Raw genomic sequence first — 14,750 nt, forward strand, 5'->3', positions numbered from 1 at the left:
CACAAACTTTACTAGTAAAAATCGGAGAATTTTAGTAGTAATAAAAATTGATTGTAACAAATACTGAACTTTGTTTAATGCTCCATTTACTAAAGTCTGTTTGCTGAAATTAGATTTAGTATTACTGAGCTGTTTGTAGAAATAAATAAATTTTACAGAAATAGTGAAACTTCCATGATTACTACTAAAACTTCATTTTTTCCCCCAGTACAGAACTGTTTATTAATTCCTGGTGATGATTTTTCTCTCAGTGCAGTCCCGAAAGTACCGAAAATACCGGGAATTCTTTTAAAGCTTTTAAACAGTACCGGTTCTGCAATCCCTATTAGGTATACACAAGACGACCGAAAGCAATAAAAAATTAATATTATATACTTAACATGAAAAAAACAATGTGTAAACTAAAATATTCCACGATTATCGCTATAAACAAAGGTTACTGTCCCCGTAAGCTAAAGTTAGTGACGTCAATAGTTTTTTTGTGACGGAATTCGTTTTCAGTATCTACGAACAAAAACTTCGTGATAACTGTTTTACTGCCTGTAGGTTGACTTCGCGTTGGATTCGTACCATACATACTTAGTGAAACTAGTGAAAATGACTCGACATAAAACAATATGGATTTAGAACATACCTAAACATCAACCAGTTTAGCTTTAATATTTGAGGGTAAATTTTAACGAAACCCGGCGAATAAAAAGGGAGTGTAATCTTTAGGTACTTACATAAATATCTTATGTACACGAGTATACGAGGATGTATACGAGTATACCACCTATGATTAACTAATGAAATGACTACCTGTAGGTACTTGGGTTTGCATATTATTAGGGAAAATTTACAAAAATAATCAGTGCTTATCTCTTTACCTCTAAACTCTAAAACAACGAATCTTTATGCCTTTGCTTAAGCAAGTTACGCATAATAGTTGTAGGTAGTAAAAAATATACTTTACTGACACTAAATATGAATTACCTAATCACAGAAAAGTCCGGTTTTAATTTATGCAACTCTGTTTTTGATTTATCTATAATTAGATTAATTAGTATACCTAATTACCTACAAGTATGTATGTATACCTATGTGCATCTATATAAATATTTTAAGAATTCCTTCGATTACTAACCAATATACATATCAGCATCAGATCAGGGCATACCGTGGTGCTACACAATACCACAATACATTACAAAACCTCTATCCAATCCAACTCTGTAAATACCTATGCCGCCAACATTAAACACCCGTTTGTTTAAAGGGAACTCTAACTGATACATGTCAATACAGCTAACAAAACGTCCTTGTAGTCCTTATTAACTATTAACGAAGTGGGTGACGCAAGCTTGCGCAGTTTTAGGTTTATTAAAATTTTCAGTATCTCGCTTGACAAGTTTAACAAGCATGGTCTGCCTTTAACAACTACTAGTTATATGTGTTGTTCAAAAGCAGCTTTTTAGTGAAGTCTAGACTTTCGGTTAGTGTCATTATACTTATTGTAATGTGTTGAAATTGGCCAATTTATGTAAAAACATATCGAGCAATCACGATTAATATTCTATTCTTCGTAATGCATTGGAAACTTGTCTATAGTTAAAAACGTTATCTCCAAGTTATTTTCATCGAACCAAAGACCATCCAGCACTGGTATATCTTGACTCTTAGTTTCTTTTATTTTCGAAAGCACTTACTTACTACGAAACTTACTTGCCGTCTGACATTGGCCGTAATCTAGTCAGACGAAAATCGGCTCGTCATCGATTTACGAGTGTATCTAGCCCATGTTCGCTTCCAACAGCATCTACAATATCGTGTACTCTAATTCCAGGGTTGTCCCATGCGACGGAGGCTGACATGGCGGCCGTGCGACACGTCTGCGAATGCGTCTCGCGGCGGGCCGCGCACCTTGTGTCGGCCGGGCTCGCGGTCCTCCTCAACAAGATGGGCGAGCCGCGCGTCACCGTCGGCATCGACGGCTCCGTCTACAGGTTCCACCCGCACTTCCACGCGCTCATGTGCGAGAAGATCGCACAGCTGATCCGGCCCGGGCTACAGGTGAGACAAACTTCATCAGTGCCTGTTTTCCCTGATTAAAGGACTCTTAGAATTTTCATTTGCCACTGCGTGGCAACCTTTATGCTTCATCCAACCGAAGCCTTGATGCAGCCTCTGCGGCACTGCCTCAGAGGTCTGGATGAATTTTTCTAGGGCTATGTCAGACAAGTGTCGCAAAGCATTTCAATTTCGGCATTATTTCCAATAAGTACCTACTTTACTATATGTGTGTTTTTCTTATCGGCCTTTACACGAGTAAACAGACATTTAATTATAATTATTTGCTAAGAAACGTTGATTACATCGCGCCCTTCGTCTTGCTATACAGGGTGACCTTAGCCATTGGACAAACCCTGAAATCCCACGTAAGGTTACTTCTCAGAAATGCTCTAACGGTAATATTTTTTTAATTAGAACAAAAGATAAAAAAATACATTACCAAACAAAAGTTATTTCCAATAATCGACAACAAAAAGAAACATACTGTATTAGTCATTGGCAGCGCTTTTGACTATTTGTTTGAAAATGTGCGGCAATGATGACATTTGTTAACAGTCAGAATCTTATTAATGCAGGGGTGCGAAACTCCTGAGATCGGCCAAACTCGGCTCCGCTCGACTCAGCATTGCTCAGAGCAATTATTAGGATTGGCACCACTTGACTTCCTTTTGCGTGCACGACCACAGATAAGATAATCACTTGAATTTTGACAACCCTAAATAGCCGAAAGGGATAGTGCCATATATTAGAAAGGGATAGCATGACTCGACCCTGAACCGCTGTCAAACTTCGGTTTTGTAGGAAGTTTCCTTTCTGTACGGTAGTACTATTATTTATTCTGTGATTAATGTCATAAATAAAAAAGATAATCAAAACGGTCGAAGAAGGTTTCATACTATTTATTACCTCAGGAGCTACTAACACATACAGGTTGCTCCAAAGTAAAGAATCGTAATTTATTAATTTCTTCGTAACCGCTACACCGATTGTTATGATACTTTGTATACAGGATGATTCAGGAGACGTGAGCAGGACTAACACTGCGCATTACGTAAATTATAAGCAACTGTTTCGTATCAGTATTAGTGAGGTTAACGTTAATTTTCTAGTCGTGTTAAAAAAAAAGTTATTAATTTATTTACAACATGCATGGTCACCCTAAAATGAGAATACTAAACTACCCATATTCTGTGTCAAATTAAATGTCATCAGTGTCATCACGGTCTGGTAACTTTTGAAAACTCTTATCTTACTCAAGTTTGACAGTTTATTTTCTTCGTAATCAAAATGCTGCCTACGGTTAAAGAGGTTTTATGTTTATTAATTAGGTCTTGTAGGGTGACCTCATGGTCACACTTTTTCTTATTTTTGAACTTTTTGTGAGGGCAAATTTAATTCTCTACAATCATTCATACAATCATTTGTAGAGAATTAAATTTGCCCTCACAAAAAGTTCAAAAATAAGAAAAAGTGTGGTTTATTCACCTGAATACGACGGTGATCGATCAATTATCAGTTACTGAGTGTGCAGGATTAGTCCTGCTCACGTCTCGTGAATCCCCTAATGCATATGTACATTTCGGCTTTGTCCAATGGCTAGGGACACCCTGTATAATATACCTAACACTAAGGATCCTTTGCCTTGTACGTTTTATCAGTTCGAAATATAATAAAGACTTCTGCAAATGATAAACTATGGGCCAATTAAATTATAACCAACTTGATAACCTAAGCAACCCTACTCTAATCGGTTGTAAGATGTGCCAATGCGTAATAAACCCAGTAGGTAACATGTTTGTTAAGGAAAAACAACTGAGCGTGGAAAAAAACGATTCTTACCAAAAGATTTTTATCTAGTTTAGATCTGGTAGTGAATAGTTAATTTTCCTTAGTATCTACTTTTTTTGCAAATTGAGCGACAATTAACTATAGTCACGCTTAATCCGACGCGGAAAATAAAACCCTCCTTGAAAAACTTAGATTGCATTAATCAGGGAATACGGATGACGGAAGTGGATTTCTTTCTATACAGCTTCGTATTTTCTTATAAACGAGGAAAATAGCTGCAATATTTTTTGTGAAACTTAATTATAAGTCATAAATATCTAATTACCCCATTAGTAAACACAACGCAATCTACACTACACCACCCACGTATTTAGAACTAATAAATCCGCGCAATCACTCTAATAGCGGCCTTTGGACCTTCCTCGATATCACTTGTCCGAAGTGACCAAGACGAGCCCCCTCGTCAATAACAAGTTTATCGAATTATGATAAACCCGTTCCAAAGGCGGACTATGCCCGACAAATAAAGCTATATCGCAACAATTTTTATCAGAAAAAAGAAGGCGTTGTTTTGACCGCTCGACCTCTGTGACGCGATGTGCGCTGACGAAATGTTATAAGTCTATGTCTGTCTATAATGGCTATTACTTTTAACATTTCGTACTTAGAAGTCGCACTGATAAATATTATCTAAATTAGAATTAAACTGCAGCCAAATAACACTAGACCTTCCAAAAAAGAGCCTGCCCAATCGTAATCAAGTCCTTGGATCGATTTTAATTCCCACAAAAAATGTGCAACGTAAGGGCTACACAGAAGTAGTTGGAGCAGCTATCAATAACACGATAATAATACCTTCTCATATACGTCAAATCATATGATTTGAATTTAATCAATCGAATAGGATCATCGTGATGCGGCAATTTTTAACAAATATTTGGTGATTGTAAATAAAATATCTTATTAGATAAATACAAAGGAACGTTAATAGTAGCTACCACTGGTAACAACTTGGTGGTAACTAGCCGGTATAACCAGACATTTTAGTAAAAGTTAAATATCTGAATTGGCGCGCACGCAAACGTCGGCTTGATCATGATATGAAGTTACACTGAGAATTGTGACTAGGACCAAATTACTAGGCCCGATATTAAATGAGCAAATTTAGCTCGAACTATTAATAACGTCCTTGTTTATATTTTATTGTATTTTTTTAATTAGTAAATTACTTTTGTTATAGTTGGGGAAATTAACGTGTATTCCTTGTATGTTATTGTGTATTTCTTTTGTGTTAGCCAATTTTTATGTATAATTTCCAATGCGATGTAAATATTGCTTGTGAATAAATGAATAAAATAAAAATAAAACGTCAAGTAGGTACCTACTTTAAAAAGTTTGCAACGAAACTATCTCGCAGACTATTTCAATGTCACTTGCTTACGAACGTGAAGTATGTCAAGAACAAGTAACACATCGCTCCGCATAGTTCGACGAATTTTTGGTAGCTTATCGTAAGAAGGTTACATAATATGTATTAAATTGGATGTATAACTGTTTCACCTAACTTCCATTTAATTTTCATTTTAAATGATATACTTAATTTCAAAAAATAAGTAAGTAATTAGCATTAACTAATACCATACAGTAATATAGGTAAAGAAAGAGTGGTAACTCCATACATCAGTTTTCTTACCAAAACGCGAGTTAATATTTCGTAGTCGACGTCTAGCGTCAAGTAGCGGAATTTATCAGTACTAGTTGCTAGTTGACAATAGATGAGGATGCTATATACTAGCACTATTTTTATATCCGATTCCTGCATTGCCTTTTATAAAGCACCAAATTAATGATTGGCAGTTATAGTTAAAGTATTACATTTCTTATTTTTCTCTTACATAACGCTTTTCAACCTATCCTTAAATAAGGTATAGTCAGCAGCATTAGTTGCTAAGTGGGCGAGGTGTTCAAAATGATCTTGACGCGACTTTATTGTTGAGAGAATAAGAGCGTGTCAAGGTAATTTTGAACACCTCGCCCGCTTATTAGTAACTTCTTCTGCTGACTGTACCTAGTTTGGTGTAGGTTCTTAAAATGTATTTAGAATGAATTAGGCAGTTTAAAAATTTAGTATTTTGGTCCCAACACGATTTTAGATATCTTTTATAAATTTATTTATACTAAGACGCCTACGTCGAGCCTACCTCGGCCAGTTGTACCAAATCGTCTAAATATCAACGATATCGTAGTTCATTTGCTGCTTGTATGAAATATGGGACAATTCTGTGCAATTGATAGCTGCGCAGTTCTTGAATTGTGTGTATTAGTGCAATTTGCAACCGATACTGAATTTGCTGTGTTTATTGTTTAACCTCTCACCTCTAGCCGTCGTAAAACGCATTAAATAATAATTGTTATCATATTAATTATTTTTGTTTATTAGCGGTTATTTAATTACGATTTGTTTTCGTTTCCAGTTTGACCTCATGCTGTCAGAGGACGGCAGCGGGCGCGGGGCGGCGCTAGTGGCGGCGGTGGCGTGTCGTGAGATCCAAAATGCCGCGTAAGCCGCTGACTCTCTCCGTCCCACTGTACCTACCTTCACCACCGACATGGCTGGGATCTCACGTTTCCTCGGTTAGGCCGTAGCTCGAGTGAGGCTTTCCCAAAGATTTTGGCTTCTAACATTTTTAACAGTTGTGACCAAAGTATTTATTTCGATCTGATGGAAACAGCCCGGACTAGATGCTGGACATCTGTTTTTTTTTTTTTTTTTTGGAGACGGAATTAATGGTACATACTAAAATTTAATCAGCTTTTTTCTCCCATACGTTCGGGTTACATAATTAGGATAATGTAGAGTATTAATAGCCTTAAAGTAGCGCACCAAAGACGCGAATGCGCTTGTCCGGTCTGACGACGGTTAGATAGATTTAATACATGTTATTGGTCTCAAATATATCTTAGGGAAATCGCCTCTAGTGGTCGGAGCATTTTAATGTATGCAAATGTATATGGGTCAGTAGTTGAAAAGATCGCTTCCGGTGATATTTTGGAAAGTCTTCTGCTTATGAGTACTACTACTCTATGTACCAAAAGTACTTTTTAGATGGACACTAAGATCCTAACTTAAAAACTTTTATATCGATGTCGAAAAGATTTTATTGTACTTATATTTGTAATAGTCTAGTCACAATTATACCAGGATTAAGTTATCTGTTGTTACATCTTCTTCAGTCTTCATTTTCGTTTCACCATTTGTTTATTGAGGGTATTTGTGAAAGACTGAACACTATCCATATGCTTGTCCTGGTTTTTACACTTGTAATAATATTGATCTTAGTGTCGGTCTGCGCGCTCTGCATTCCCGTTCGCAGTTTCGTAGCCAGCATTGCAGAGATCTGGCCCAACCATCAACGATATGTTTCCTTTTATTAGCAATAAGTAGATAAAAAATGCACTTTAACGGAGAGAAAGCTATATTTTATAACGATGTTGAAGTTTGAGTAAGAAAATATTGTTAAATATATTGTTAGTCTTATACAGAACATCACATACGAAAAGCAAACTATCTGTTGATACCATATTTATTTAAGTATTTTTATACAAATCATTAAACAAAAAAAAACGAATATTTAGCACAAGCTACCCTAAGTCCAAGACTTATGCATTGTGATGCCATAAGAAAATATTTAGAGGACTTATAGGTAACATATTGTATGTAACATTACACGAGAATCTCAGTTAGTTCTTTGCGGATATTGTAAGTGTAGTGAGCCATTGTTTTTGATCATTCCATTTATAGGACACCACAAGTAATCACTCTCATTTGTATGGACAAGCTTGACATTTGCAAGACAAGTTGATAGCAACTGGCATTCAAATAGGCAGGTTCTAAGTATAACACAACACAAGGTAGTTTGCAATTTCTATTAGTTCGTATTTGTTTATTGATCACTTACTGTCAGGAGATTTTATAAAAAGATCCAAAAATGACAGATTTAATCCCAGGTAGAAAACACTGCATTAATATAACTTTAGTTTATTGATATTTAACTGTGATAGAGCTAGAAATATGTTATAAAAATTTTTCGTTAGTCTTTGTTATCTAAAAGGTCTTAATTTTTGGTGATATGTTTGACATAGTTACTTAATAATATCTACAAAAACAATGACATAGCATAGTTTAAAGATTAGGTACAAAAGGCAAAATTGGGGAAACATCTGGTTGTTTTTAAAATGTATATTCGATCAATATTTAAGGCAAAATTGTGGAAACATCTGGTTGTTTTTAAAATGTATATTCGATCAATATTTACTTAATTACTACCGTCACGTATGCCCTTTTAATCCATAACATCATTAGTAGTTCCTAGTTTTCAATAGGTGCATTTTAAGTATGTATACCTACGTATATTGCGTATTGTCAGTATGAGTTTGTTGCATTGCATGCTATGTAACACAGTTGTTATTTTAAATTATTTAGAATTAAGTACTCCTTTAAGATATTTAGTATCTACGCAGCGCATACTAAATAGATAATAGTCTGTTATTTATTTAGCAGACTAAAAATAATACTGAGTATAATCGAGTGAAATTATTGCGCTCTTAAATTACTAAGTTGTATACCTATAATTAATCATCTATATGATTTGCTCAAAGCTCCAATCAAGAAAACCGTTTTATGTTTTCAATTTCTTATTTAGACGTTAAAATTAATCCAACCACCCGAAGAATGCACAAATAAACCGGTGTACATTTAGTATACATTCGATTCATCTGGATCATGACTCGTTGAGCAGTATTGTGTATATTTTAATGAGTTACAACGCTACATCTGTGTCCGCGTGAAACGGCTAGTTTTACATTCCATAGGGCTTTTGAAGCTCCTAGGTTCAGTATAGTCGTATGAATTCATCGAAAATCTAACCCAAACAGCAGAAATGTACACACATATCACATCTGTCATTATGAGACAATAATCATGGATCCGTTGTATGTAAATAGGTTTAGAATTTTGTTTGTTTGGCCTGGCGCCCGATTTGGTTATTGCTTCATTACACATTGTGTAAATTATAATTTTGAATAGAAATCTATATATACTAAATATCATGAAATCATGAAATAATTTATGTGAAAGAGATAATGAATGTACCTAGATAGTTCTTTTTTGTGTGAGAGCTGTGAGCAATGTTACTTATTTCAAGAATAAATTTATATAAATTTACCGGCCATCTTTCATTTATTCCGATACTGCCACTCTGAGAAATAAACTTGGAAACAACAACCGAACCCTGGGCCTTCGTGGCCACTCCAACCACCGCCATTCGTCTGTGGTTCACAACTAAAAAAAATCCCATGCAACGTTAATATATACAGAAAATACATTTCCTCGTCTTATAAATGTCACGCCTTTGCACTAAAAAGTTCGATGCATTACCATAACAAATTCATTTAGCATAAAAAAAAACTCTTATAAAATTCTCAGAGCTCTTGTTTTGCTATTTACCACCGGACGCTAAATTACCGACAAGGTCGCTCAAGACTACTTATTATACTTAACATAGCGTAGGTTTAGCGTAGAATGAATAACTTACTACTAACGATCGTACGTTTTAAGTTAATCATTTTCAACCTAATTTCCTATGAGGTGCCTACCTATGCCTACTAAAAATTTGTTCATCGACGAGAATTAACATATACAAGAGATACCTACCCTACTCAATAATTAATCAAGGGTTTGCATCAAACCACAAGGAAATTCGCAAAACTATAAACTTAGCAACAGCTCTAACCGCTTACTATGCCTGGTTACGATATGGGATCTTAACATGGGGTAATAGTACAGATGCACACGACTTATTCGTGATGCAAAAAAAGGTGTTCGTGTATTAATAGGAATCCGAAATTGGGAAAGTTGCAATCCTCATTTTATTAAACTTGGCATACTTACTCTACCATCTATATATATTTTTGAATTAGGCATATATGTAAGAAAAAACATTCACTTGTTCCGAGAGCTACCAAATAAAAGACTAAAATATAAGCTTGAATTAGCCGTCCCAAATCTAGAAATATACCGAAAAAGCCCTCATTATGCAGCAGTCAATTATTACAATCACATCCCGAACTATATAAAGGCAGAAGAACACTGCATACGCAAAAAAGTTGAAATCGTTCCTTACAGAAAAAGCGTACTACTCTGTCACAGAATTCCTTAATGATAGTTTTCTTGAGTCAATTAATATAAATAATTTGTACACATTTAATTTCAAGGCTTGTTTGTGTTCCTAAGTAATTTTGTTGATACTTAGCTTAAGAAAATGTTTGCAACACCCTTCTGGGGTCCTTGAAAAACTTTATAAGTACTTTGTATTTTTTGTAACAACTGCTTACCATGGTGCAATAAACGATATTATGATTATGAAATTAATCTCAAACTATAAGCAAACACAACATACAATCATATATCATACTTTATTATCTTATTTAAACTAAGTAGTGCAGTTAACAATACCAAATCTTTTTATTTTACCGTCTGTTTAGTGAATTACTTTTTTACAAATTTATCCATACTTTTACAAAAATGTGCAAAATAATGTCAATAATATCCACTAATCAGTTCATACATTATTTGCATTTTGTAAGCCTCACTTTGTAGATCTAACAAATGAATCAATTTGTATTTCGGTCGATAAAATAAGACCCAATTCTTAAATTTCAAAAAAGGAGGAGGCTCTTATGAATGTCCAGATGATTTATAATATTCTAAATAAAAATCTTAATGGTCCAGGTGCATGTATAATTAATTATATATGCTGAGTGTTGCATACCTAAATATATTTATGTGACAGAACATCTCAAAAATTCGCAGATACAGAGTCTAAATTTAATTATGTAATTAAAAATATATAAATAATAAACTGGTAATAAACAACCTTGAATAGAATACTAGACACAACTCTTGACTATACGAATTAATTAAGCAGATATAAGTATCACAAGAATAGGTCGGCAAACCGTGGCGTGCCGTGGCTCGCAAGTCGCATGCTGCTCTTGGAGATGCAATAACAGGGATGTAGTGCGTAATTGTTTTCCTTCGTATTTTCTCGGAAACATTCGTATTTGTCATGCTACTTCAGTACTCTTCAGTACTTTTTGTACCGAGGTTCACTGAAATAGCAAGATACGTTCGTACGTTTCCGTGAAAATACGAAGGAAAATAATTATGCACTACAACTGTATTCAAGTCACAACTGTATCTCTACATGCATAAATGACATAAATCATTTCTTTTCACTAACAAGATTGACATCACGTCACGGAAAATCACATGAGGGTCATTGGACTCTAAAACTGTTGATTTCTACTGAGTTTGGTTTTTCTACTCAAAAGCTAGTTTTTGCCGACCCCTGGAAAAGGTGTACAATGGACGTGTACTTAGCCCCTATAGGTGAAGCGTAAAAGATGTTTTTTTTTGTCCAACTAATTGATTCAACTTTTTACATTAGGAGGTAAATAAAATATAAGATCTTCACATTGTTTATAAATGTAAAGTTTGAAAAGGCGACATTATAAAGTTTTTCACAGAATTTGTTTATAAGCTTTCATACCTTAAAACGCAAAATTACCCAACCCAAGCTATGTGAAGTATACTATAGTTATGAGTTTACACATAGAGTACACGTCCATTTCACACTGTCAGAAGATATAAAATGTCGAACGGTATAAGCGGTAGGATTAATTTAAAAACTTTTTTTTTTCAATATAATATACTTAGTTATAGATAATGCTAGTACTTCATTCACAGCTACATGCATCATACACGGCATTTCCTGTTCATTGGTGTAACAAGCATGTCACCATTTTTTTATGTCTCCACAAATTATTTCTAATGACTCATATAGGTAGTATCATAAAAACATAGAATTAGTAAAATCATTAGAAAATTAAAAAGATCTAATCTGTCATGTGTTAATTACTTTTTAATGTAGTGTAGGCTGAGGCTGATATACCATTAGTTTCCTGTAATAGTGACATTGCCAAGTGCCCCATTTCCAATACAAAATGAACCCAACTAGCAGGTTCTTCTGAAAGTGTTAAGTATGTCCAGACTTACATAAAGCTAACGAAAATAAAAAAAAACTTGGCATATCAGCCTCTTCCCATCCCATCTTAAAATTTAATTCCTTATAAAACCTAATTCAATGAGAATCATAGAAATCATCACATTTTTTTAGGGGGGGTTCATCAAATCATCATACTCGTCATAAGGCCTTATCATGATTTTTCACAAATATGTTGAAATTAATTTAGGCAAATAATCAATCACATGTTCCCAAAACAACACATTTACAAAATATGTAGGTACTACTTGCGTGTGGCATAAAACTTACATGTTACAAAATTTCTTAAATAGATATATATTTATAAACTTTCTTTCTAAAAAGGCTTAAAATTTAAAAATATGGTGCAATGATATAATATTTAAATGTTAATAATTTAACAAGTTGTCCTGTATGGTCGCATCAAATAATATTGTTATATTGTACTAATACAATACACTCATATAGTGGCCCGGCCAACGAAAGAAAAGTCTTCTAGAAATCGATTTTCGCTCATGTCGTCTCGGATATGGATGAATATGATGACAAGCGCGAAAGTGGTGGGGGTAGTTGCCGTGACGTCATAAAGTCGGCAGTACAAACTTTTATTTTTATTTTCTTTTAAACATACTTTGGCAGTGGGGTTTGGTATTCGTACCAAGGTGTTGGGAGTATTGCAAATAAAAGTTTAGACGCCGGAAAAAAATAATTGTTCTATATTAACACTACTAAGAAAACTAAACTAACTAAAATTACAATATTTAACAAGTATAGGGAGCGATATAAGATCAAGCTCGACCCGTGATAAAGGTACAAGATAACTTGTCGAGTTGACGTCTAACTCCGAACTCATTCTGACTCCCCGCGATCCTGATGACCATAACTTTGCAGGTAAGCAACAGGCTCATCGGAATAGCGGTACAGGACCGATAACGGTTTTGCACATGCCTGATCCTAGCATTTCTCACGCTGGGTACAAATTAGTTTATTACGTAAGTTAACAATAGCTATTCGGACACCGACAAAGAAATAAAACAAAGATGGATAAACAAAGAGTCAGTGCCGGCAAAGCAAAGGAAATACATTTTAAGGAAATACAATACTTTTACAAGCTTATCCCTAACGGCTAGCCATCATAAAATTCATAAAATAAAGTTACCGTTGCGTGTGCTATGCACATTGCGTATAACGGGAAAAGCTAAAATTTTATTTATTTAATTATTTGTTTAATATCATCTAAGCTTGGGCGAATGTAGGACGCAGTCCCTACAGTACCCCCTTACCAGTGACGAAGTCACGATAGAAAAACAGAAATGAAAGAACAATTGGTAAAAACACACATGGAAAAAGGTAAACATATTACAAACTAAAAAGGAATGAAGTAAAGCTAAATACAAATAATAAAAATACAATTCTAGATGTACAGTGGATAAAATTGTTAGTTACAATTTGCTTAAGTGCTATGTACGTGTACGCTAAAATAACTACTACAACCAATATTTATTGTTAATGATAAATTGATAATACACGGTGAAAACACAATAAAAACAATAATAATACAAAAACATATTACGGAAAAAGGTAAATTAAGCTTAACTATTTACACACATTAATTATTTGAGACCTGCCTGGTAATAATCCGGAAAACGGACTCGTCTACCTGATTTGGTTCTGCGGACGTTATCATTAATAGGCGGCGCTTGTTGTACAATCGGTGCAGGTGCTCTAGCTGTACTCGCATTATTGTTTGTAGTGCAGGTTGTTGGCTTCACAATGAACTGTGCTGAGTCGTCTTGGAACTCGTGCGACGGTTCAATGTTATCTGCTAGTACGTAGGCTGGCTTCAGTCGGTCCACCGAAACGGTTACATGATGTCCTCGTCTGTTAATGACGAATGTTTTATCGTTTCTTGATATAACGGCGAATGGACCTTCATACGACGATTGCAAGGTTCGTTTAGGGGCATCAACACGGACAAACACATTACTAGCTGTCTTCAGGTCTTTGAATATGAATATTTTATTACGTCCATGTCGAGTTCCTGCGACGGGTTGCAGATTAGAAAAGTTAGTTTTTAATTGAGTGACGAAATCCGATGCATCACAATCGCTGGTTGTTCTGGGTACTAAGAACTCTCCAGGTAAGCGAATGGTTTCACCGTAAACCATTTCAGCGGGCGTAGCTTGCAGATCGTCCTTGAATGCTGCGCGAATACCCATCATAACTGTAGGTAAAACTCGTGTCCATTGGTCGTTTTGATGACATTTAATCGCAGCTTTTAATTGGCGGTGAAATCGCTCAATCATTCCATTTGCAGCTGGGTGATATGCAGTAGTTCGCAGTTGAGTCGTACCAATCAGATTATTTAAGCTTCTAAAGAGATGCGACTCAAAATTTCGGCCTTGGTCCGTAGTGACACGTAGAGGTACGCCGAATCGTGCGATCCAATTTGAGTAAAATGCCCATGCTACAGTTTCTGCTTCCTGATTCTCAATAGGTATAGCTTCAGGCCACCTAGAGAAACGATCAATGCAAGTTAAAATATATCTGCATCGTTCTGAAATTGGCATTACAACTATGTCTATATGCACGTGTTCAAAGCGAGTAGAAGGCGGTGCGAATGATCCGACAGGGGCTGACACGTGACGCGTAACCTTAGCACGCTGACACTCTAAACAGCTTCGAGTCCATTCTCTGCAGTCTGATTTGATAGACAGCCAGATGAATTTCTGCGTAGCTAATTTGATAGTAGCTTTGGCTCCTGGATGAGAAAGTTGATGAACTGAATTGAAAGCAGTCCTTCTGAAA

The 14,750-nt window shown here is 35.2% G+C and overlaps 1 protein-coding gene across 5 annotated transcripts in view; it reads left to right on the forward strand.

The window, feature by feature from the left end:
* The window catches only part of LOC134794331 (hexokinase type 2), a 54,414-nt gene extending 45,348 nt beyond the window's left edge, over positions 1–9,066 (forward strand). For 4 of the 5 annotated variants that reach the window (XR_010144660.1, XR_010144661.1, XR_010144659.1 and 1 more), the window contains exons 8-10: positions 1,826–2,052; positions 6,315–8,043; positions 8,101–9,066. Coding sequence is in view for 1 of the 5 variants with exons in the window: in XM_063766122.1 (XP_063622192.1) it covers positions 1,826–2,052; positions 6,315–6,404 (317 nt within the window). In the remaining 4 variants the exon portion in view is untranslated. Of the gene's footprint in view, positions 1–1,825; positions 2,053–6,314 lie in introns of all 5 variants that reach the window. The other variant, XM_063766122.1, reaches the window with a different exon arrangement.
* Positions 9,067–14,750: the final 5,684 nt, after the last annotated feature.

This window comes from Cydia splendana, chromosome 10, assembly GCF_910591565.1.
Source record: "Cydia splendana chromosome 10, ilCydSple1.2, whole genome shotgun sequence".
NCBI lineage: Eukaryota > Metazoa > Arthropoda > Insecta > Lepidoptera > Tortricidae > Cydia > Cydia splendana.